Below are 23,843 nucleotides of genomic sequence, written 5' to 3'. Positions count from 1 at the left end.
TCACAAGAGTAGCAGAAAGAGTAAAATACTTAGGAGTAAATTTAACAAAGAAGTGTAAAACTTGTTCAATGAAATTACAAAACGTTACTGAGAGAATTATGGAAGATGTAACTATATGGGGAGATCATGTTCATAGATTGGAAGACCTATCATTGCTAAGATGCCAGTTCTCCCCAAATTGATCAATAGATTCCACATATTGCCTATGAAAATGCTAGCAGACTGTTTTGTAGAAATTGGCATGCTGATCTTAAAATTTATACTAAAATGCAAAGGACTCAAAATGTCCATCTTTTGTAAGTCAAATGTTTGTTTCTTGGGACCACCTATCGAGATATCTTTCCTCACTGGGTATCCTTTTCATCTTCTAGAAGAGACTATAACCACAAATGAGGTTATAAACCAGTTACTGCACCATGTTGGTGCGATGTGCATACACCAACTCAATCTCCTTGCTACCAACCCCAATCTTCCAATCACAAGTGTCCTCGGCAAGCAGCATCCGATTGAAGCACACCATCTTAGCAGCATTTGTGACATTATGGAGAAGGCCATGGTTAATGGAGATACCTGTATTATACGCTGCATTCTCGTTGTCTTCCAGGTAAATACACTTTTTTTGAGATAAATAATAGAGAAAAAAAACACAAACCTTGGCCTCAGCCCATTAACTTCTATCAGAAGAAAAATTTAATAACATGTCTGTTTTGCATCTGACCACTTTCTAGTCTTATAATGAGAATTATTGTCCTCATATTCATTGCACTGCAATTAATGGAGTATTATATATAGCTCATTGCAATAATATATGTAAAATGTTTACTATAATTATACTGTTCCACAATAGAAGAGATGGTGGTTAAAAACCTACCTGGGTTTATTTGTAAGAATACCTACCATGTACTTTATAAGGATAATTTTACCCCCAGCAGAATTAGCATTTTTAGCCATAACCCTTATGTTTCTGTAGGTGGTATTTAAATTTTTCTTCAGCCCACAAACTGAAAGGAATCGAGACATCGTTCGACGGTCAGGATTACTTCTTTGGCAGTTGTTGATGGCACCAAAAGATCAAATTTGCCCTGAAATTCAGAAGGAAGTTTGCCTTGCCATCAGGTAAACAGTAAATTATTTTCTTAGTGCTGTCTGCAAAATGCTTCTCCTGAGATGCATTGTAATCTTCCCTACAAGTCAATAGCATAGATATGTCTGACCCAGGTGGCAGTCAGGGTCTCATGCATGGGGAGAATTTAACTGGAGAGCAGTTTGTGGTCCCCCCACAGAGGACTCAAGCCCCTCCTGCACAGGACCCAAGCCATTTTTGTACCCACATTCCTCATCTCACCAAAAGCCTACCCTCTTTTGGATCTCTTAACATACACACACACACACACACCTCTTTAAGTGGACATTTTTTTTATTTTCAAGCAAATGTTCTTCTCACTTGGGAGAGAGTATGGCACAATGGGTAAGAGGGCAGGCTTTGGTAGCAGGCAATACTGGGTACTAGTCTTTGCTCTACTGCTTACCAGCTGTGACCTTGGCTTGAGGCTTCATCTTCCTTAGATGTAATATGGGCATAAAAATAGCATCCACTTTATAGGTTTGTAAGGTTTTAATGAGGTAAGGCCTGATAAAAAGTAAGTGCTCAAAAATGATAGCTATTAATATTTTTATTTCTCTGCTTAAAACTTTGTTAGACAAGGGGGCAGAATTTTTGAGCCATTTCCTCCTTATTTTCATTTAACCTATCAAAAAGTTGAGGGCAATGAACTTTTACCCAGGAATGTAGTATAATTTAGTGACCAAGAATGAACTGAGGGAAACGGACTTTGGCCCAGTGGTTAGGGCGTCCGTCTACCATATGGGAGGTCCGCGGTTCAAACCCTGGGCCTCCTTGACCCGTGTGGAGCTGGCCATGCGCAGTGCTGATGCGCGCAAGGAGTGCCGTGCCACGCAAGGGTGTCCCCCGCGTGGGGGAGCCCCACGCGCAAGGAGTGCGCCCGTGAGGAAAGCCGCCCAGCGTGAAAAGAAAGTGCAGCCTGCCCAGGAATGGCACCGCCCACACTTCCCGTGCCGCTGACGACAACAGAAGCGGACAAAGAAACAAGACGCAGCAAATAGACACCAAGAACAGACAACCAGGGGAGGGGGGGAATTAAATAAATAAATAAATCTTTAAAAAAAAAAAAAAAAGAATGAACTGAGTGCCTGAGCTGGAAGAACCGTATGACATGAGTGAACATAGAGGGAGGGAACTTTTTCCTTCCTTAATAGATTGTGATTTGGATCCTGGCCTGTTGAGAACATTAAGACAATATTAAAATTTGGTGCCATGAAGAAACTTCTAGAGGTGATGGATATGTTCAATGTCTTGATTGGTAATAGTTTTATGGGTGTATACATGTGTCAAAACTTATCAAATTGTATACTTTAAATATGTGGAGGTTATTGTATGTCAATTAAACCTCAAGAAGGAAAAGGAAAAATTCTGGTGCCATTGGTAATGCTGTTCTTCCTGCCCTGTTGATAATAATTTTGAAGTTTAAAATAGAACCCACTTCCTTCTCCTTGGTTTAAAAGTCCATTTGCAAAGCTATGACCTATGGCATCACCCTGCTGCCTAAAACCAATTCATGTTCTTGTCCAAAGAAATTAAAAATAGGGAATTAGAAATTTCCTTCCCACATTACTTTTTTTTTTTTTTTTGGCACAGTCTGCATTGTGCAAGCTGTCATGACCACATTGACCTTTTTATAGTTCACCAATTCTCTTTAACCAGTTCTGCATCTAACTTCAAATAGATTACCATTCTAGTAATTCTTATGTATGGGAAGGAGGAAGAGTTATCAGGGAAGTAATTGATGATATTGCAACAGTGAATTTAGGTTCATGTGCTTTTTAATGATAAAACTTACTTTTATATAATAAAAACTTCCATCTTTAGAAAAATTTAGATACATTGAGTTTGGATTTTCTAGACTTTAAAAACTTTTGACTTTTTTTTTGTCATTTCAGCTCTGGTTTAAATATCTTGTACCCAGGTGAAACTGAAATCAATAACTTACTTAAGCTTGTCTTAACAGAAGGTGAGTATTATCCTTTAATTATCCTTTAAAAACTTTCTTTTTTTGTTCCTAAGGAAATACCTGGATATTAAAATAACAGATACTTCTGCATAGCTGTTACTAGCATTATTTTTTTAATTGAAGTATATCATTCATACATGAACATGCATAAACAATAAATGTATAGTAAAGATTGTGAACCTACAAAATAAGCATACATAGCATCACACGGGTCTCATATATCATCCCTCCACCAACACTTAGCATTGTTGCGAAACATTTATCACAAACTATTCAAGAGCATTGTCAAAATATTACTACCAATTATAGTCCTCTTACATTTGGTGTATTTTTCCCCTAACCCACACTAATTTTTTAAAATATATTTTTGTTACAGATGTTGTGAACTTGCAAAACAATCATATAGATGTATAGATTTCCCATACAACACCACACCATGGTGGAACGTTTGCTACAGATTATGAGATAATATCATCAGACATTATCACCAGTCATGGTCCTTAGCATACATTTGGCACACTTTTCCCATACACCTCCATTATCAACACAGTACAACTTTGGCATTGATGCAAGAATATTATAGTATTGCTGCTAACCACAGTCTATAGGTCACACCAATTGTAGTTTTCTCATACTAGCATTGCTTTTTGAAATAGACCTGCTTGTGTCCTAGCATTTTAGCCAAACTGAAAGCAGAAACCATGTTATATATATCTTAGTCTTTATAAGCCTCTTTAGTCTCAACTGCTTTGCATAATGTGCCTGACTCTAGATGTTTATTAAATATTTAATGATTATGACTTCTTGGCAATTTCTGAGCCAATTTTTTCACATCAGAACCCAGCTGTTTAGACTCAACAACAACAAAAATGGTACTATGGTAAAAACACTCTACATTTATAACAACATTAATTTAAGGAATTAGCTATCACACTTTAGGATATATCGAGGGTAGATACACTTAAATCAAGATGTTCTGATTTTTTAAAAAGTCTGCTTAGTTGTCATGTAGCTTTTGTTGTTGTTGCTTACGGAAGTACAAATGCCTGTTACCCCTAAGGTATTGCCAAAAAGTGTCAACAGTATTTTTGTTTAAAAACTTTTTAAAAAATACAGCATTAGTATTCTAAGTGCAATTCCCAGGATAGTTTATGGAGCTTTGTTCTTTGTTAGGAGAGAGAAACAGTGGCCTTTCCCAGCTACGGGATGTGATCTTAACCAATTTAGCCGAACAGCTTCAAAACAACAGATTTGGCAGTGACGAAGATGATCATTACAGGTGATACCATTTACATTAGTCACTGCTAGCCTTCCCTGTTTGTGTTCTTTTAAGTAATTAATTTATGTTTTAGTGTTGTTGATTATTTTAGTCTTCTGTCATATCGAATAAGATAGTTAGCATGTTAAGCCAAAACCATGGATCAGTTGAAAGATAATCAATCCCACAGTTGCCCTAAGCAATAATAACAGAACATTTCAACTTTATCAGTAATATGTGTTCGGCAAGGGAGAAAGGTGCTTAGCAGAAATAATGGATAGAACTTATTTTTAAAATGTTGGAGAAGGGCTTGATCCAAACTGCTGGAATGTGAGAGTGGCTGAGTGTGTATTGGAACTGGTGAGGGGGAGGAAGGTGTTGATTTTCTATGTTATTTATAAAATACTTTGACTAGGTAGTGGGGTACCATTTTGTTTCTATGTGTTCGACTTAGATAATACACCTAGTTGTTAGCATCAATACTGAGCAAGAGGATTTGCTCGCAGAACCTGTTATATTTGAATGTTCTATTTGTCATCTCACACCAGTTGTATAAAATGTTTCCTTTTACTAATAAACCATCAATATTTTATCATTACATTTTTCCTGCATTTTAAAGACTAAATGATGAACTTTTACACTACATTCTGAAGATTGTTGTACGAGAATCCTGTATCTTAATCACCAAGTGCCAAACTGTCTCTAAGGATGACTTTCAAAAGCTCCTTTCAACAGTGCCTGTAAGTAAAAATGTATTTAATGAAAGAAAAGTAGATCATTTTCCCTCTTTTCATTTTACTGTATTGAGGTGTATGAATACACACATATGCACAGAGCCTCCAAGATAAATAGAATAATTTATGAATGTCAGTGGATAACTGTGCTCACACTAGAAATGTAGAACTAGACCAATCTACTGGCAATACTTTCTCCAAAAACTTTACTCCCCTTCTTAAATTTCTTGATGGAATAAAATGTTTGCGTTTGAGGAGTGTTTTCATTTTAATTTATTTAGTGAGGGTTCCCCCCCATTAGTGTTTAATTTAGCATTGTTTTGTAAACCATCAGTGTTTAACAGAGACTGGTAGGAACCAAAAGATTCTTTTGAGGACTTAGGTGAGTCTTCTTGAATGGAATGTATGCAAGGGGCTGGGGAGAAGCAGGAATATTAAGAGACAAAACAAGTAAGTATTCTGAGTGATTAGTGAGGATTGTGGAGCAAAAGGCAGAAAGTTATGGTAAGCATGTCAAATCGTGTGTTGAAAGTCATCTGAGGAACTAACTTGATCTGTTTTCTGCACTTTCTCTTTTTTTGCTTCCGTTGTCAAAATCTTTTAAATACATGAGGATTGCATGATCCTTCTTTCAGTAGTGTTCATATCATTTAAATGCCCTTATTTGTATTAAAGGCTGCATCGTCCTGCCTACGCTATCTGATGGCAGTTCAGAACCACCTTCTCAGTAACACTATTTTGATTAAACCTGATGAGAATGATGACAGTGACAACTCCTTGCAGGGAGAGACATTGAAGGTACAGGTAAACACCAAGCTTTATTCTGATGATGCTTCCTACCCAGTGTGTAAAGCACAGCTTAATTGGCTAAATTTCTATGTAGTATGATGTCAGATGTCGCCATGTGGCTTATATTTTTGTGAGAGGTAATATTAGGTCACTCATTTCACTGATTTTATGTTGTCGCACAGTGGTTATCATATCTGTGACACTCTCATAATGTGTCATCCCCATGTGCTCCTGTCACACTTTTCGTGCCTTTGTTTATTTTTGTCTTCTTTTAAGAACTATAAAACATGGCACTTACAAGTGATCTAATAAGCACCTGAAAGTTTTATAAAAACAAAGTAAATCTGGGAGCTTAACATTTTAAACAGTTTTGATATTCGGGATGGTCTATTCTGTTGATTCAAATAACTTTAATAAGGTGATAATTTTCTTACAATCTCTGTATTGGACAATTTAATTTCTAAACTTATGGTTCATTTCATTTTCTGTAATTATTTTTAAATTAGCTTCCGTGTAAATGCAATACTTTGTTCCCGCATAGCAATTCCTAGCAGCCCAAAGATTTTTTGGTGTCAGTGGTTGTTAGAATTATGACAGATGCTCAAGACTGTTGCTTGCATAGCTCTTCAGAATTTCACCTTTGTGGAAGAATAAGAGACATTGATAAGATCTTTATTCTTGCTTAAAATGTTGATTTAAACACACTGAAAAATTTACCAAGGAAGCCATAATTAAAGATAGAAGTCATTATGGTTTGCCCTTTTCTTACTCCTTTATGCAGAAATACTATATAAATCATACCCTGCTAATCAGTTTTTTTAAACAGGCAAAAATATGTGAATTCGTCATTTAAATTGCTGATACTATTTATTTAACTTCTCTTACCTCAGTTTCCTAATCAATAAAAAGGGACAATAACACCTACCTTGCAGGTTGCGGTGAGGATTAGAGACAAGGTATGTAAAATACCTGGCACCCTGCTGATACTTGGTATGAAGTTAGTAGATGATAGCTGATGCCACTTACAAGACTTACACCAGGCCTCAGCTGGTCTAGTAAGTGAAGAATTCATTTCCCTTAACGATGAAAATATCTTGAGAATACCAAAACGACTCTAGAGAATTCCAACAATGAAAAAAAGGTTTTTCTATTTTAAAAAGCTAAATTTAACAAATTCTTAATTAAACCATGGGAAGAAATATAAAGTAAAGGCAAAATAGGTTTGATTGTTCAGCATTTCTGGGGAAAAGAACAGCCATACTCATTTCACCAGAGGGTTACTTTGCTTGTTTTTTTTTAATAGAAGATAATTGTAAACTAAACGTTTCTATGATCTTAACTAGTGTTTCTTAACACATTATTCAGTATTTGTATACCCATGAACTCTCTAATAGTTACTTTTAATGTTTAATAGCCTATAATTGCCTTTTCACTGAATTTTTAAACTTGCCTGTTTTCAAGTGTAGTGAGTTTAATGGGTTTAAGACATTAAGTAAAAAAGTCACTTGTACTGTTTCAGAATGTTGTGTTTTTGTCTCATTTTATCCCCCGCCTATACATGCACCTTTACTGTTCTGTTTTTCTCTTTAGCTATACTCATACCACCCAAGGCACTTCCACCTGGACAGTTTCTGGGCTGGCCACCAGGAGCCCTCTTGTACTGGAGGGGATGGGAGAAATGTCTTTTCTCCCAGGGACTCAGTGTGCTCCCTGTGAAATACTGCGTATTTCTGTCACCATTCCAGACCTTAGCCTTCCAAATCAAACTGCCTCCTGTCATCCTAGCAGAATTTACTGCTTCGGCTTATTCTGGCCACCTCATTATTTAATTTGGAAATGCATCATTAAATACATCATTCCATGTTGTCATTGTAAGTGTGTATTTGCCACAAAGCTGCAAAATAATATTATGGTGTTTTCTACCTAGGAACTGAAAACCAGTATTTTGGCTCTTGCCACCCAGATTCTGACTGGATGTGATGAAGTGTTGGAAATGCTACAGCAGGTCACAACTGCCCTCATAAACAGTGACATAGCTGACCGTGACCAGAGGTGAGGAAATGGATTGTGAACCATGACCTGCTATCCTGCAGAAACAAGAGTTTGCTTATGAAAGCCAAATTTGTTAGACCATAACGTCCAATGTTCACTTAATATAGTGATTTTTGTGAGACTAGGTTGCAATGGCAAGTGATTTAGACTCAAATGCAGCAGGTGAGCTTTAATAGGGCTTTTAGGTGCAATTGGGCCGACAGCTGTCATCTAGAGCCACAGGCTTGCAGTGGAGAGTCTCTTCTCTGACATTTGGAATTTCTACTATCATCAGTCCTAGAGAGTCCTTTCCTTAAATTATCTTGCTCAACACTGTGCACATTGAAGCTTCCTCAAGATAAGTACTTTAGCAGGGAAGAAGTAACTTCAAGATATGGATAATCAGCTGCTACTAGAAAGGTGCCGCCAACATATGACACCTTGTGATTTTGCTATAATTTTACATCTCTAATACATCTCTAAATACAGGACTGACATTCAGGGAAAACGTCTTCACAGTAATAAAGCTCTGTCTTAGCCTTCCCCATTAAGCTTGCTGCTATGGTTTACTTTTAGAGGTGAGTTGCATGCTGTGCTTTTTTTATGATCTAAATGTTAGAGATACTGATCTAAAACAGTTGTACAGTGTAACTTTCACCTCAAATTCTATAATTTATACCTAGCTTTCAAAGATATTTTGAGCCCGAGTCTTTCATTTATGTGATTGTGTTTTACACAGTGAATTCATGAGACTTCTCTGAAATTTATTTAGCTCCCAATCATTGAGGACTTGTAAATTATTCCAGAGCTGTTCATTATATGGTTCTATTTTTTCAATTCCATCTCCTGTTTCTTGCCCACTCCCAGAGAGCAGGTAGTCCAGTTGGGACCATGAACAAACACAATGCAGGCAGGGTTTATTAAGACATGGAGGGGCCACTCCTGGCACATGGCGCTGGTCAGTCATGGGAAGAGGTGTAATCTAATGGGAGAGCCTGGGAGATATGAGGGCTTTTCTGAAGCCAACACCAATAACCTTATTAGTAGCCTTAGTAGGTTTATATAACCCGTATCTTTCTCTGGGAGCCTTACATACCTCAGTTCCTCTAGCAGAGGACAGAAATGGTAGGAATGTGGTTTTAAGGAGAAATTTTAAATCTTCCTGGCCCTGTACCCCACATCAACCTTAAATTTTCTGAGCATTTAGTGGATTTCACTGCTATGCACAGGTGATTCAGTGTCATAGCCATTCACTCCCTTCCTCTCAGAGTGTCAATGTAGTGCAGTGATCGGCAGCCCCAGAGCCAAGGGAAGTTTGCAGGTAGTAACCACTCAGAGAAGTTGTTTGTGTATTAGAACCTATTTATAAAGTGCCGTGAAAGTGCTATGACATGCACCACGAAAACTTTTTTGGCAAAATTAAAGATTGAAGGTGAAATTCTTTAATAGCTTTCCATTCTCCCACCATGTGTTGGTGATTGAAGGTGGGAAATTTGTGGATTGAATTGTTGTAACTCCTCAACTTGTTCAAGGTGATGCAATTTAGCAGAATTTGTCAGGTAAAAATGTTAGTTGCTACTTCACATGATTGGAAAATGTTTAGTCTGTGTTTTCTTGAACTTTTTGTAGGTTAAAAGGCTTGGAGCAAGTTACTAAGGCTACTATGCTTGGTCACCTTCTTCCAGTGTTACTGACCTCCCTGATGCATCCAAACTTACAGACTCTGACTATGGCCGATGCCCTGATGCCTCAGCTAGTGCAGCTGGTGCTCTATACCAGTCAGGTATGCTCCTTGGTATGCCAAAGTCAACTGTTTTTCAGATAACCCATTTCATGTTGCAATTGTGTGCTTTCACTGCAGACAGAATAAACCTGTCTCGTAAATAAAGGGAAATATGATGGAATGGAAAAAAGTTATAGAAATAAACTAGAATTTTAAGGGGAAATTTTTCATTTGTTTGACCAAATTACTTATTGTAAGTTTTCATTGTCGGATCTTCTAGTTGAGCTGTAGGAAGGTTGCTATACAATGTGCGACTGAAATGTTAGCATTATGTTTAGTCTCCTCAGTCCTAGTCAGTTATTGGTAACCAATAAAAATGATATCTTTGATTCATGATGGTAAGTGGTATAAATAACAAAGCATTTTTTAGTAAAGGAGGGCAGACTAGAATTATAAAAAGATGGTTTCAGTTTGGCTTAAAAATTCTAAGTTTGGCTATAGTACCATTCAGTTAAGTGACAGTAAACCCTTCAGACTTGACGATGATTTTGTGTTTCAGACGGCTTTGCTGCTTAAAACCCAGTCTCCCGTTTTTGCTGAGGTGGCCTGTTCTCCATGTGGTGCATCAGACCAGAAAGGCAGGCTGTTCCCCGATGAGAGGTGATGTATGCTACTGCTTTGCAGGAACCCCTTTCTTGTTTTCTTCTGGCCAAAGCCTGGAACTCCTTTTATGAGATTGCTTTTTAACTAGGATTATTATCTAAGGGGGAAAAAGAGACTTGTGGATCAAAATTTTACATGTGACTATAGAATTACTTTGTAGATTTTTGAAACAGGTTAGAATAAATTTCTCCATGGATCAAAAGATAAGTTCAAAATTGACCAAAAATTCTCATACACTAATGATAGGGATGTAAAATATTATTTTGTCTTTACAACTTTAGGAAACTGTCTGGCAGTATCTTTAAAAAGCTATACATATACTACCATACAACTTATCTATTCCACTTTTAGATATTTGCCCAAGCGAGAAGAAACAGAAGTTCTTACAAAAACTTGTACAAGGATGTTCCTAACAGCTTTCATTATAACAGCCCCAAACTGGAAACAACGCAAGTGTCCATCAGTTGACTGGACAAACACACTGTGATTTATCCATACAATGGAGTCCTACTCAGCAGTGACAAGCAATGTACTATTGATAGATGCAACAGTGTGAATGGATCTTTAAATACTTATGCTGAGTGAAAGAAGCCAGACCCCCAAAAAGAGTACATGATTCCATGTTTACATGAAACTCTAGAAAATGCAAACTAACCTCTGATGGCAGAAAGCAGATCAGTGGTTGCCTAGGGAGGAGGAGAAGACTTCTGGGATTAGTGGATATGTTCACTGGCTTAGTTGTAGTGGTGGTTTCATGGGTGTGTTCATAGGTCAAAACTTACCAAATTGTACACTTTAAATGTCCAATTTATTGTATGATAAATTATATCTCATTAAAGCTGTCTTGAAAAAATTGGCCATCCCCAGGTTTTGCTAGAGCAGGACTATGCAATTGAACTTTATGCAGTCATGGAAGCTTATATGTGTGCTAGTCACTATGATCAGCCATAACCACAGATTGCTACTGTTGCTACACTTGCAATATGGCTAATGTGACCAACGAATTGAATTTTTTTAATAAAGATTTATTTGGGGAAATGGACTTGGCCCAGTGGTTAGGGCGTCCGTCTACCACATGGGAGGTCTGCAGTTCAAAACCCTGGGCCTCCTTGACCCGTGTGGAGCTGGCCCATGCGCAGTGCTGATGCGCACAAGGAGTGCCCTGCCACGCAGGGGTGTCCCCCGCGTAGGGGAGCTGCACACGCAAGGAGTGCGCCCGTAAGGAGAGCCGCCCAGCGTGAAAGAAAGTGCAGCCTGCCCAGGAATGGCGCCACCCACACGGAGAGCTGACACAGCAAGCTGACACAACAAAAAGAAATACAGATTCCCATGCCGCTGACAACAGAAGTGGACAAAGAAGAACATGCAGCCAATAGACACAGAGAACAGATAACTGGGGTGGGGGGAGGGGATAGAAATAAATAAATAAATAAATCTTAAAAAAAAAAATATATATATATATATAAAAGGTTCCTTTAAATGAGAGGTGGTAGGGTCCTCTCCTAGATATCAGTTAGGCGTCCACCTTTGATAAAAGAAAAAAAAATTGCAAATATAGTGTCTATCAGCAAAAAGAAAAAATGAGTATAGGAATTCTTTTTAATGTTTCTGACTGTCACTGATAGCAGGCAATATTGTGGAAACTTTAAATATAATTTCTTAACTTTTTGTATTTTAGTATACATATATTTTGGTTTTGCTTTTCTTTCTGCTAAGCTAAATCACTATCTCTCTTTATGGTTTTAGAATGCTGGAAGAGAAAGAAGAGCCAGGCTTTCTCACTGGTTTAAAGATTCCTGCCCCATGGGCTGCAGGGAAGACTGTGGAAACAGTACACCCCGTCAGAGACAACTATAAATTTAAAGAAACAGTCCATATCCCTGGAGCTCGCTGCCTATATCTTAGATTTGATAGCAGATGCTCATCACAATATGACTATGACAAAGTAAGCAAGAATTGGCTCATTATTGTTTCCAAACTTAATAAGCTGATTTTTTATATGCTTCTTATTTTTCTTTGCTGCTGTTCACCATTCTTGACTTACGTCTATCTGCAGATATCTTAAGGAGAACTTTCCTAACATAATGCCTAAAGGATAGTGATTAAGGGAGTTAAAGCACCACTGCCTCCATGGTCTAAGAACAGTGTTTTAAATGTTGAAAGTACACTTTTGTAAGCTTTCAAAAGCAAAACTGCAAGTCAAAGGAAATTTTCCCTTTTTTTTTTCTGTTTATATCCTGCCTTCCCTCTGTGCTTGGAATTTTTATAGATGTATGATGTCCATTCATACAGAAAGGTCTTACTGCCCAATTCTTGGGGCTTCTCATGTATCTTTTGGAGAGAAGGTAGTCTTCTAGAAGTGTAGCAGGTATGCTATGATCTGGTTTATATTTATTTCAGTTCTTTGTTCTTATTTGCAATTACCTCTGGGCCCACATCAATTTTTAAGGAAGAATAGTTTCCAGTCAAGTGGCTTAACAATTAAAAATAAAAGGAAGCATTTTAGGACTTTCGGTGTTTTCTTCTGTTAATAATTTTTGGATTATAAATTATGGTGTTTGGCTTATGAGGAAAGGCTAACAAAATTGGGAAATGTGACATGTGAAAGAAAAACTGGAGGATTTGGAATAGCTTTGTATATGGGAAACTGTTTTATATAGATTGTTAGCAATGTGTTATGTCTTCCCTCTGTGAAGTATGCAAGGGCACATGGTCTTAAACCCGTCAGGGGAAGGAAAAAAAAAACCATCGGGAAATTTTTAGGTCAAAAATAAAGGACTTCTTAACTGCATATAATATGAGATAGTGAAACACATGACTGAGCAAATTATAGAATCCTCTTCCACATTATGTTTTAGGATAGTGAAAATTCCTCGAGGTCTGGAGGAGTTTAAGACTTGCCCCCAAATCTTGCCTTAGCTGGAGGCAAGAGAATATAGAAGATGGTCTTTAGTGGACCTTTCGAAAACCAGAGCTCCTGGCATCAGTCTACCCATTTCATATCTCCTGGCATTCATTACCCCATTAACTATATTCAAGTGAAGTGACTATTTAAAATAGAAATGGAAGAGGTTGCCATTTTAGCTGGTGTCATTTTGTTTCTCCTTTAAGAACAGTGATTTGCATCTTCTGATATGCGTTAACCCTACCTGCAGTAGACATTAGTGTTAATGATGAAGCACAGAAAGCCTTACTGTATGGATAAAAGTAACATTTATTTTTCCAGTGGTCCCTGGCTGGTGCCAGCAAAAGGTCCTAAAAGGGTAAGAAATCACAAGATAATGCACATCTAGGGCTAAAAATTTTCAGCATTTGGAATCGAACTTGCCTCTTACTCAGTAAGAGGAAGTCAGAGGGCACATTAGAAGACAGGATTTGGTATTTACAGAAGCCAGAGCTTTATTTTTCCCATTTGAATGCCAAATGACATGTAAATATTTCTCCTAGATATTGGGTAGTTGATTGATTGGTAATAAATGAACTGCCCTTTTTTAAGAACAATACTGATACATGAAAACTGACCCAAGAAGAAGCAGCCCCCTTTCTAGCCCAAATTTGTGTCATTTTCTTTTTATACTTTTATTAAGCAACATTCTAAGACTATATGGCTTATTTTAAATTTGTTGCATTTTTTAAAAATCCTTGTTTATTCATTTTTTTTGGTGCTTTTATTTTGTTATTAGATATAAACATCTTTCCACCTGTATTTGCTCATTTTATTAATTTGGGGGAGGACTGCAGGGAGCAAGCTGTGCCTGTTATTGATGCTCTATAGGTCATTAATTAGCATTAAAATAGCTATCTTTTTAAAGATATGTTTAATAGCTGAGTATTACTATTTAATATGAGGTCCCCAAGCCAATCCTAATAATATGAAAAGTACATCTTGTATTTTAATCATTGTTGTTACGCTATAATTGCCCTGTAAATGCCAGTGGCTAATTGCATCCAATCTGGTATCAGTTATTCCTAAAAAATAATGCAATATTAGTTATATTATAATGACACCAGTGCCTGGTTATAAATGTATTTTTAAACAAATATTTTTGCAACCTTTTTATTTGTAGGTGTTGTTTTGTTTTTCTTTTACAGTCTAACAGTCTATTTTCTGTTTTGAAGTTGGTGATATATGCGGGGCCTAACACAAACAGTAGGAAGGTTGCTGAATATGGAGGCAATACCCTGGGATATGGCAGCCGTAGTGTCTTAGGAACCGGTTGGCCGAAAGACTTGGTGAAGGTATGGTATCCAGTCACAATCATTTCCCAGAAAAGAAAAACAAACTCTTCCGTTCGTCACGGGCCTGAGTATTATCTTTCCTTTGGAGGGCATCATTCCCTTTCTCCTCCAGAATGCGTATCCATTCTACAGGTTACACCACGGAGTGAGGTTGTCACAGCATTTTCTTCCTTGTCTATTAGAAAAATTGCTATTTACTTCTTCTCCAGACTCCCTTATGATGGGTAGCCTTAGAACCACGGGGCCATTGCAGTATAAAAGTGTTGAATTAATATCTTCAAATGAATTTGGGCCTTTGGAGCAAAAATAATGATGAGATTTAAACTGCTTTGTAATTTGGGCCCTGGAGCTACCACATATCACCTAGAATATGAGTATGAACTGAAATGCCCACCAAAACCTGAACCCTTCTCCAAAATCCATCCCCTGAGCCTTTATTTCATGTGTACTATGGTATCTTTAATTCAGTTATGACAAGTTATCTCCAAATCCTGATTAGCACCACACTTTTAGTCGTTGCCTGGTTTGCTGCATTTTGACCCTTACTTCTGGTGTTGGTTAAGCATTATATAATACAGCACAGGGTGGTCCAGCTCCCTCTCCGTGTTCTTCTAGAGTTACTGGCCATTCGCCTGCCTATTGACACAAATGAGGAAATGAAGAGGAGAGAGGGAAGTCAGGAGGAATAGACATCTGAGGAGTTGCTTGGAAATTATGCTCCAGATTTGCTTAATCTTGGCTCTGGTCTTGCTGCTGGGCAGTCGTGGCCTGTTTCACAGATTCCTAGAACTAAGGGCTCTTGGTCAGGAGAGACACCCCAGAGGTTGGTGTCTAAATAAGAGGGATGGAATTTGAATCAAAGAAGCAAATGAGAAAAGGAATAAAATATTGCTTTAGTCCTTTTGAAAAGTAAATCTCTGAAATTCATTGCTCTCTTGAAAATTGTCTTGTTTTTAAAGTACATTTTCCCCCCCTTAAATTTTAAGGTGGAAGGAGATACAGTCACCTTCTCCTTTGAAATGAGAAGTGGCCGTGAACACAACACTCCCGATAAAGCTATGTGGGGCTTTGCTTGCACAGTTCGCGCTCAGGTACTTGACTCTAACCACTGCTGTGGGCATAATGTACTTTCTCCTATGTACCTCAGTTACATATCCATCATAACTGCCGTGGCATCAGAGCAAAATGTGTGCTACTGTTTCATCCATCTCTTCAGTTTGGCAGTGGTAAACCACTCTATTTCTTCTATGAAATAAATTTTAGCTGTGGCCTCAGACCAGTTCAGCAGCACAGAAATAATCCATTGGTAGGGGCTCTTTCTTCAAAACCTGGCTAGGTGACCTGACTCCAGCATCTTTGATAGGGTGAAGAAGACTGGAACACTTAATAGAAGTAAGCACTTGGATTCTAGGTTTTCTATTATCCCTTCTAGTTACCTGATTTTGAAAACTTATTTTAGACTTGGAGGTTGCTTAAGTTTAACCAAGCCAAGACTCGCAAGAGTGGAATTATCTGCTAGAATGTAAGCTCCATGAGGGCAGGGACCTTTTGTTTTGTTCTCCCATGTGTCTCAGGCACCTAGAGCAATGTCTGGTACATATTAACACTCCATAATTACTGAATGAATTCAGTGTAGTCATTTACAACATTGTAGTTTGAGCAAAGGCTGGAGAAGAAAAAATGAAATAGTGATTGGTACCTGGAAAGACATATCAGAGAGGAAGCTGGTCCAAAGAATCTGGGCTTTTTGCATGTGATTTTTGCCATTGCTAGTATGGAGTCTTTTTGGCTATTTCGTCCCAGAATTCTGTTGCGACCTCACTCTGTGGTCATTGCAGTGCCTCCGTCTAGTCATGACATTGGGGGCCTAGCAGTGATCCTTGCTGCTGCTCTCTGAAACCTTGTGGTTGGGAACATTGCGCTGTGGTGCAGCCAGGTTGAAGCGTTCTGCCAGCATGCACTGACCGGTGTGGTTTACCCCTGTCTACATTGTAGGAGTCTTCGGAGGATGTCTCAGGAGGCTTGCCCTTTCTGGTAGACCTGGCTTTAGGTCTGTCTGTGTTAGCTTGTTCCATGTTAAGAATCCTGTACAATGGACCAGAAATTACCAAAGAAGAAGAAGCCTGTCAGGAACTATTGCGGTCCAAACTTTTACAAAGGTAACAAATAGGCTCAAATTGAGCTGGTTTTCCTCACAAAGGAGAAAGAACTTCAGCTGTGCCAAATTGCTTTTAGTATACTTCCTAGCTGATTGTGCCAACTGCCTGACCCCTCTCATGGATGTCATGTCTAAGAGATAAGATGACAATTATGCCATGGTGCCTTTTGGTCCTTACTTTACTAAATTTGAAATTCTAATTTAAAACTGCATAAGCTTCACCCCAACCAAATATTTGTATAATCAGATTCTGTAAAGGGTGGGAAGGTGTGTGTGATAAAGCTAATATAGCAAAATGTTTACTGTAAACTGTGCAACTCAAACAGTTTAAGCCATGGACTATAGTTAATAGTACAGTTATGTAAATGTGCTTTAATCAGTTGTAACAAATGTACCATACCAATGCAAAGTGTTAATAATAGGGTGGTATATGAGAATCCTATTTAACAAAAAAAAGGATATGATAGAATTCAGGGAATGAGTGTGTGGGTGTTAACCATATAATTCCTTCAACTTTTCTTACGTTTAAAAGTTTTCATAATAAGATATTGACAAAGAGGCAGATTCCCAAAGACGTGCTCTCATATATTGTTCATTTTCTTTAGCTTCTGGAGAAGGTTTGAGAAATAATACTTAATACATTTGCTAACCCTGCAGATTTTAAATAGCTTTCCAGTAAGCTTGGTAGGAAGAGTAAAGACTGTGACAGCCTCTTTTCTCTTTGCTCAGGTGCCAGTGGCAGGTGGAGGCCAATGGCGTGATCTCCCCTGCCCTCACACCAAGCCCCTCTCCCCTGCCTCTGACCATAGAGGAAGACAGAGAATTCACCTACCCCTCTGACGTCCTCGTGCCTCCAGTGGGAAACTACTTTGATCTGCCCCGGATCAGGCTGCCTCCAGGAATCATGATAAAGCTCAGGGAAATTTCTGGGCGTGCTAGACCTCAGTTTAGACCAAGTATAAAGTATGTCCATGTAACATTTTATTTTTCCAAATGAAAACAAAACCCTAAAGCAATTGAAAGAAGTGTATTTCTTCATGTCGTCTAGCAAATGAACCTTTTATGTTTCCTTAATGAATGTGAGCCCACTACTCCGGAGATCCCACCGAAGGATATTCTGAGTTAGTGGTTCTCAAAGTGCCTTCCTCCACCTGGGAACTCATTAGAAATGCAAGTTCTTGGGCCCCATTTCATACCCATTCAATCAGAAACTCTCTAACAGGGCCCAGTGATCTGTATTTTACCCAGTTTTCCATGTGATTCTGATGTACACTGAAGTCCACAAGCCTAGACTTTTCTCAGGTGGTTTGACGTTTTATAGTAGTCAGCCTCAATTTTTGGTTTCCATAGAGTGGACACATTTCTTTAATTTTGATACCTAAAGAGATGGTGAGATGTCTTGAATCTAGAATGTGAATTTGCAGTAATAAATGTCTTTGTGATAGCCTTGTTTAAAGTCAAGTCTGTTTTGCAAGCCTCTGCTCTGCCTACTGAGGCAGGATTGGCCATCTGAGAGAAAAAATTAGAGAATAGATGAAATTTAAAATGAAAAGAGTACAGAAACACTCTTTTCAGTGCAACATCCATATGCAGTAAATACCACAAACCATAATAACACATGAAGTTAATTAGTATATAGATAGTGCTAAAGATTTATTTTATTTTTGCCTTGGACCTACTTTAGTGCTAATGTGACTATAGCTCAAAATGTACAAATCATAGAAAAGGAAGTCTCTTTAATTTTGATTTTCAGCTTTGTCAGCCAACTTTATCAGTTAATTTACTAAATTATTACCAACTTGATGTGAAAGCCATCATAATGTGCATGCCTCTTACTCTGTTGTAATAAAGAAGGTGCAGTGAATATTTAATATATTTAAATCAAAGCCTACTTTCTTAAACCTGTAAGATACAGCATTGTTAAGTTAAGAGCATGGCTTGCACTTGACTAGTTTCCGTTGTAATCACAGGGAAGTGATTCAGCCAGACGTGATGGAGGAAATGGTGGTATCGTGTGTTATAAAACACTTGAACTTGGTTGATGCACTGCAGTCCTTAATAAATTTCCAGTATCAAGAAGAACATGCCGAAGAATATGATTTGTTGTGTAAAATTATGGGTGAGACCTTTAAAAAACTAAATGCCATGGAGAGACAGCTGCAGGTAAATGAAAACTAAAATATTCAGGTTCCTCTTACAACTGTTGGAAATAATCTCTTTCCTGGAAATTTAAAGATGCTTAAAATGTGATCTGAGTTTTTTATTTAATTACTATTACAACTAAAATTTCCGAATTCACAAATTACACTTTTTTGGCATCTATTTATACTTTGTTTTATTTTAATGTATCTCTTAGAGTGTTGCAGAATTGGAACAGAAATGGCAAAGTGAGGTTGATGATGCCTTGCAGGGAAAACTAGAGAACAACATGCCTTTCTTTTATGATTACCATTTTAATGAGGTGAGCAAATTGTGTAATTTAGCATTGGAGTGTTGCTACTCATAGAGCAAAGGTATATACCACATGTGTAGAAATAAAATAATGTCACTTCATAAAATGTTGCATATGCAAAAACATACCCATTCTTTAAAAGAGGTTAAATGAAAATTGATTTGATCAACATGTCAATAACAAATACTCATTGTTTTATAACTGATTTATTGTTTTATAATGCATCTATTATACATCATTATTGGATTTTGCTTTCAAGCCTTTAAAAAAAGGTAGAGCTGAAAAAATAAATAAAATTTTAAAAAGGTAGGGTTATAAGCCCTCATGAAATTCCCAGGAAGTACCCAAATGACATTTTTAATCATTAAAATATCAATTAATGACTTGCAAATTGCTTCAAGTATAGAAATGTGGACCAAAAGTGTTTTTTTTTTCCTGAAATGTTCTGTTACTTTTAACATATGTACAGTCAAACTTGGTTTCTGCAGATCCTGCATACCATCTTTTCTTGATTTTCCCTTCTTTAGAACAAAATGAAAGAACTAGAACTTTTGTGTTCAATGAAGGAAGTCTCCTTTGATGGAAATGATCTTGAAAACATGGTTCTGTCACTGAGGTTAGTGATATTAACAGTTTCCTAAAGTTACTAGTACCTCAATACTCAAAATATAGTGTGCAGAACTAGTCTCTTAATAGATTTTTTTTTTTTTTTTTGAGGTACCAGGGCTGGTTATTGAACCCTGGACCTTGTATGCTAGAAGCTGGCGCTCAACAACCAAGCCAACATTGGCTCCCCCCAAGTTGGGTGGGTTTTTTTTTCATTTGTTTTGTTTGTTTTTGTTTTTTTTTAGGGGGCACTGGGGACTGAACCCAGGATTTCCCATGTGGGAAGCAGGCAATCAACCACTCAAGCCACATCTGCTCCCTCTTAATAGATTTCTAAAAATTTTGTGCACTCACAAAATATTTTAGAGTTGGAACTCATTTGGTAATTCGGAAAGTAAAGTAACCTTCAAAAGTTAGCATGTAGCCATTTGCCACTGGGAAAAAGAAAATAAAACTGCCAACACTTTATAATACTGTTTTCTTTGGGGTGGGGAGGGGGAAGGAAGAATGTTTATTAGGTTATTCTTGCTTAGTTTCCCCTCTTACCTTCTCACATCATTTGTAATTTAAAAAAAAATAATTTTGGTTAAATAGAGAACATCTGAATGCACATCAGCCTTTCTTTCTAGGGAGAAGTTCCTACAAGAAGTGAATTCTCTTATTCAGAAACCCTCACATCCACTGGCTAAAACAAAGACATTAGTGAAGAGCTTAATGAATCGAGCTGAGCTGTTGCTGCATGTCACCATTGCGGCCCAGTCTGGCCTCACGAGAAGCATCTCCGGAACGCCTGCGGAAACACCAGGTAGTGCTTAAAATAGGCCTGCAGAGGCTGTCAGACTCCAGTCTATTCAGAAGATATGCATCAGCTTTTAAAAACAAAAGCACTCTCATTTACTCCTAGAAAGGAAAAAAAAAAAAGGAAGTTTCAACGTTTTTAATTTTGCCTTTTACTCTTTTTAGTCAAGAAATACTTACTGTTAATTGAATTCATGTGGTGTTTTATGAGTCAACTAAGCATGAGCCATGAGCTTCCTTGTCTACCTTGTTAAGTTTTTCTTGGGGACGTTTAAGGAGGCCAATGACCAGGATTTTTATAATCAACTGTGCCCTTATTTTTAATTTTTAGTTTATCATTTTCATAATAATACATTTGGATAGTCAATGTTTTGACAGGTCTTTTTTTTTTTACTCTTGAAGCTGAGTTTGTGGAACCTTCTGGCATGAATTTCTGTGAATTAACTTTTTTCTGGTCAATTTCAATTGTTAGCCTGAAAATGCATTCCTCCTCTCAGGGAGGTCAGTGAGTGTCTTCCTTGAGACAGCATTCATACCACTGAACTTAGTCCACAAGTGCTAATTCTGACCCTGTATTTCATGTATACAGTTCAGTGGTATTAATTACATTTAGTAAACTTAAAGAGTTATTTAACCCCCTTGCCTGATAGACAGTATCAAGAGAGCAAACTGGTGTTCATCCCTGCTGATGGCCTAGTGTTTCTCTCTCTTAGAATGAAGAGCCTAGGATGATTCCCAGGTTTCTGACTCTAGTGATAGGCTAGCACCCCCAAGAACTTCAGGGGAAGGTGTGGGCTTGGGAGATATGTGTGCTGGGCATCTGGTACAGCCACGCACCAAGATGGTCTGCTTCACCACATCCCTAGCCATATCAATTAAAGGTCCTATATAAAGATGTAACCCAAACTCACTAAGACTAGTGATGCCTTTGAAAAAAGCTGGGAGATAGCATCGATGTCATCAAAATGGTAAACTCTTCCGATTTAATCTCTGTCTAACCACTCCTAGGATAGATACAAAATGACCTCCACTTTCACATCCTCTTTTTTTGCTTAGCCAATTTTTGCATTTAGGTATTATTTTATAAAATAGTTATTTCCCAGAATAGGTTCAAGGAGGAATATAGATCTTGTAGAAAGGGTTGGTGTATATATTTACTTCCACCAACTATGATCAAAGGGAAGGTATTGCCAAATGGTAATAAGGCAATTAAATGTAAGGTAATTAAATGTACACCTCAAAAAAATGGATCTGTACTTTTTTGAATTAAGGAATTTTCACATCCAGAAATTACTTTCTCTTTTTTTTAGAATGCTTTTGTTAAAGTGCAAATTAATACGTTATTAAATTAGTCTTTAAGCCTTTCTTTGGAAAACTAACTCAACAAAAAAGTTTCTAATTTTTCAAGCCATAATAATTTTTATTTTGTTTTTCTTTTCCTTTTTTTTTTGTTTCTTTAGCCATAATAATTTTTAAACTAATATTTAGGTTTTTAAAAATTGACCTAAAAATCATCTACTTGCTATGCCAGCTGGATTGGTGGCTAAACTTTGAAAGAAGGCAAAGGTATTCTTAGATTGATGGGAGGTCCATGTAGGGTTTAGCTGTTGCTGTAAACTCCTCATAAATTGGATAGCAGAAATGTTTCCCTTTTTATTCCTTTCTGTTCCAGCTTGTAAATCCGCTTCCGAAACAAAGGTGATCTCCCATGCTGTCCGGCAACCTGTTTTTCTTCGCAGCATGTCGGCTCCTTCTGACCTGGAAATGATTGGCAGTGAAGATTTGGAATTTACTAGAGCAAATCAAAGGTAAGTGGCTAATGGCCAACGTTGGATTCTCACACATAGCTAAATGCACTCAGCAAAACAAACTTCTGAGTGTGTTTCTTGTTTTGCTGATCTAAGGCAGTTTTGTGTTCCCCATAGGCGGCGTCATGTGACCAGCCACCGCAGCAGCTCCTTTACACTCCTACAGTCACTGGCCATCGAGGACAGCAGGGACAAGCCCACCTACAGTGTCCTGCTGGGGCAGCTATTTGCTTTCATTGGCACTAACCCTGACCAAGCTGTACGTCACATTTTGCCAACTCCAAATGACTATCACATAACAGTACAAATGGTCTTGTGACAGTCAGAAGAAATCAGGTGTGTGTTCTTCTTATGCATTTCAGGTGTCCAGCAGCAGCTTTCTTTTAGCTGCACAGACCAGGTGGCGGCGGGGAAACACTCGCAAGCAAGCCCTGGTGCACATGCGGGAGCTGCTGACGGCTGCCGTGCGAGTCGGGGGTGTGACACATCTCGTGGGTCCAGTGACGATGGTCCTTCAGGGAGGACCCAGGTCAGTTGTTTCTATTAACTTACACTGTACTGTCTAGGATGGGCAGGCACCACTTCAAAGATGATTCTGGGGGCCAAAACATAGGCAGTGGCATTGCTAATATTTCCCTTCAAAATAGAATATATTTATTTTTCTGAAAGTGTACATGATTTTGCAAAAACCTCAGTATATGTACCAGAAAGTAAAAGTCTCTTTACTCACCTTGCCCTGTTAAACTCATTGAGAGCTTTTTGTGTCAATTATACTTGCATAAAAGCCATTTAATTCTCTTCCAAAACAGGTTTATATGTGTGTATGCAATTTTTTTTTACTTAAGGTCATATGATAAATGCCTTTCTATAATCAGCATGGTTTTATTCAATATATCCTGAATATCTTTATTTTTTCATATCAATACATATAGCTCTTCCTTGCTGTTTTTAAATCCTTCTTAGATTTTCATTGTTAGTTTGCCATATTTTATTTTTATTTAACTCATCCTCTACTGGTGGACACATAGGTTCTTTCTTTTTTGTTTTTTGTTTTTGCATTAACAATGCTGCAGTCAACATCCTTATACCTGTATTTTGTATACCTTTGTGATTATTTTTATTGGATCAATTTCTAAAAACATAATTATAGGTGCTAATTTAACAGAAGGTTTATACCAAAGACTGTAAATTTCATTTACAGCATTTGATGTTAAATGAAATGTTACAGATGTGTCTCACCTAATTGATACTATTCTCACGTAAGTTAGGGAATAACATTATCCTGCTCTTGAAGATGTCGTTGACTTGAGCCATATCAAAGACTCTGAGAAGTCTTGCCAAGAACCTTGTTTAACTTTACCTAGCCCAGGAGTTCCCAGGCTCTTCTTGAGTGTGGATCATTGTCTTTGAGTCACATCTAGAAATCCTGTTCAATAGTCTTCTGTGGTCCTGCAGTTGAAGAAACACTGAGCTTAATGATCTTCACGATCCCCTC

At 37.7% G+C, this 23,843-nt stretch overlaps 1 protein-coding gene across 6 annotated transcripts in view; it reads left to right on the top strand.

Moving 5' to 3' along the window:
* Positions 1-23,843, top strand: part of HECTD4 (HECT domain E3 ubiquitin protein ligase 4) — a 241,111-nt gene that overhangs the window by 145,264 nt on the left and 72,004 nt on the right. For 2 of the 6 annotated variants that reach the window (XM_058280987.2, XM_058280986.2), the window contains exons 12-32: positions 372-604; positions 971-1,116; positions 3,019-3,089; positions 4,263-4,368; positions 4,967-5,087; positions 5,757-5,885; positions 7,798-7,922; positions 9,531-9,684; positions 10,184-10,284; positions 12,034-12,232; positions 14,380-14,526; positions 15,513-15,617; positions 16,522-16,685; positions 17,414-17,647; positions 18,655-18,847; positions 19,041-19,145; positions 19,664-19,752; positions 20,372-20,547; positions 22,213-22,348; positions 22,466-22,607; positions 22,711-22,877. In XM_058280987.2, the coding sequence (XP_058136970.1) occupies positions 372-604; positions 971-1,116; positions 3,019-3,089; positions 4,263-4,368; positions 4,967-5,087; positions 5,757-5,885; positions 7,798-7,922; positions 9,531-9,684; positions 10,184-10,284; positions 12,034-12,232; positions 14,380-14,526; positions 15,513-15,617; positions 16,522-16,685; positions 17,414-17,647; positions 18,655-18,847; positions 19,041-19,145; positions 19,664-19,752; positions 20,372-20,547; positions 22,213-22,348; positions 22,466-22,607; positions 22,711-22,877 (3,043 nt within the window). The remainder of the gene's footprint in view (positions 1-371; positions 605-970; positions 1,117-3,018; positions 3,090-4,262; positions 4,369-4,966; positions 5,088-5,756; positions 5,886-7,797; positions 7,923-9,530; positions 9,685-10,183; positions 10,285-12,033; positions 12,233-14,379; positions 14,527-15,512; positions 15,618-16,521; positions 16,686-17,413; positions 17,648-18,654; positions 18,848-19,040; positions 19,146-19,663; positions 19,753-20,371; positions 20,548-22,212; positions 22,349-22,465; positions 22,608-22,710; positions 22,878-23,843) is intronic. The other 4 variants (XM_058280989.2, XM_058280990.2, XM_058280988.2 and 1 more) reach the window with 4 other exon arrangements.

The sequence above is a fragment of the Dasypus novemcinctus genome, chromosome 19, assembly GCF_030445035.2.
Source record: "Dasypus novemcinctus isolate mDasNov1 chromosome 19, mDasNov1.1.hap2, whole genome shotgun sequence".
Classification (NCBI taxonomy): Eukaryota; Metazoa; Chordata; class Mammalia; order Cingulata; family Dasypodidae; genus Dasypus; species Dasypus novemcinctus.
This window is presented reverse-complemented; position numbering and strand designations above follow the sequence as displayed.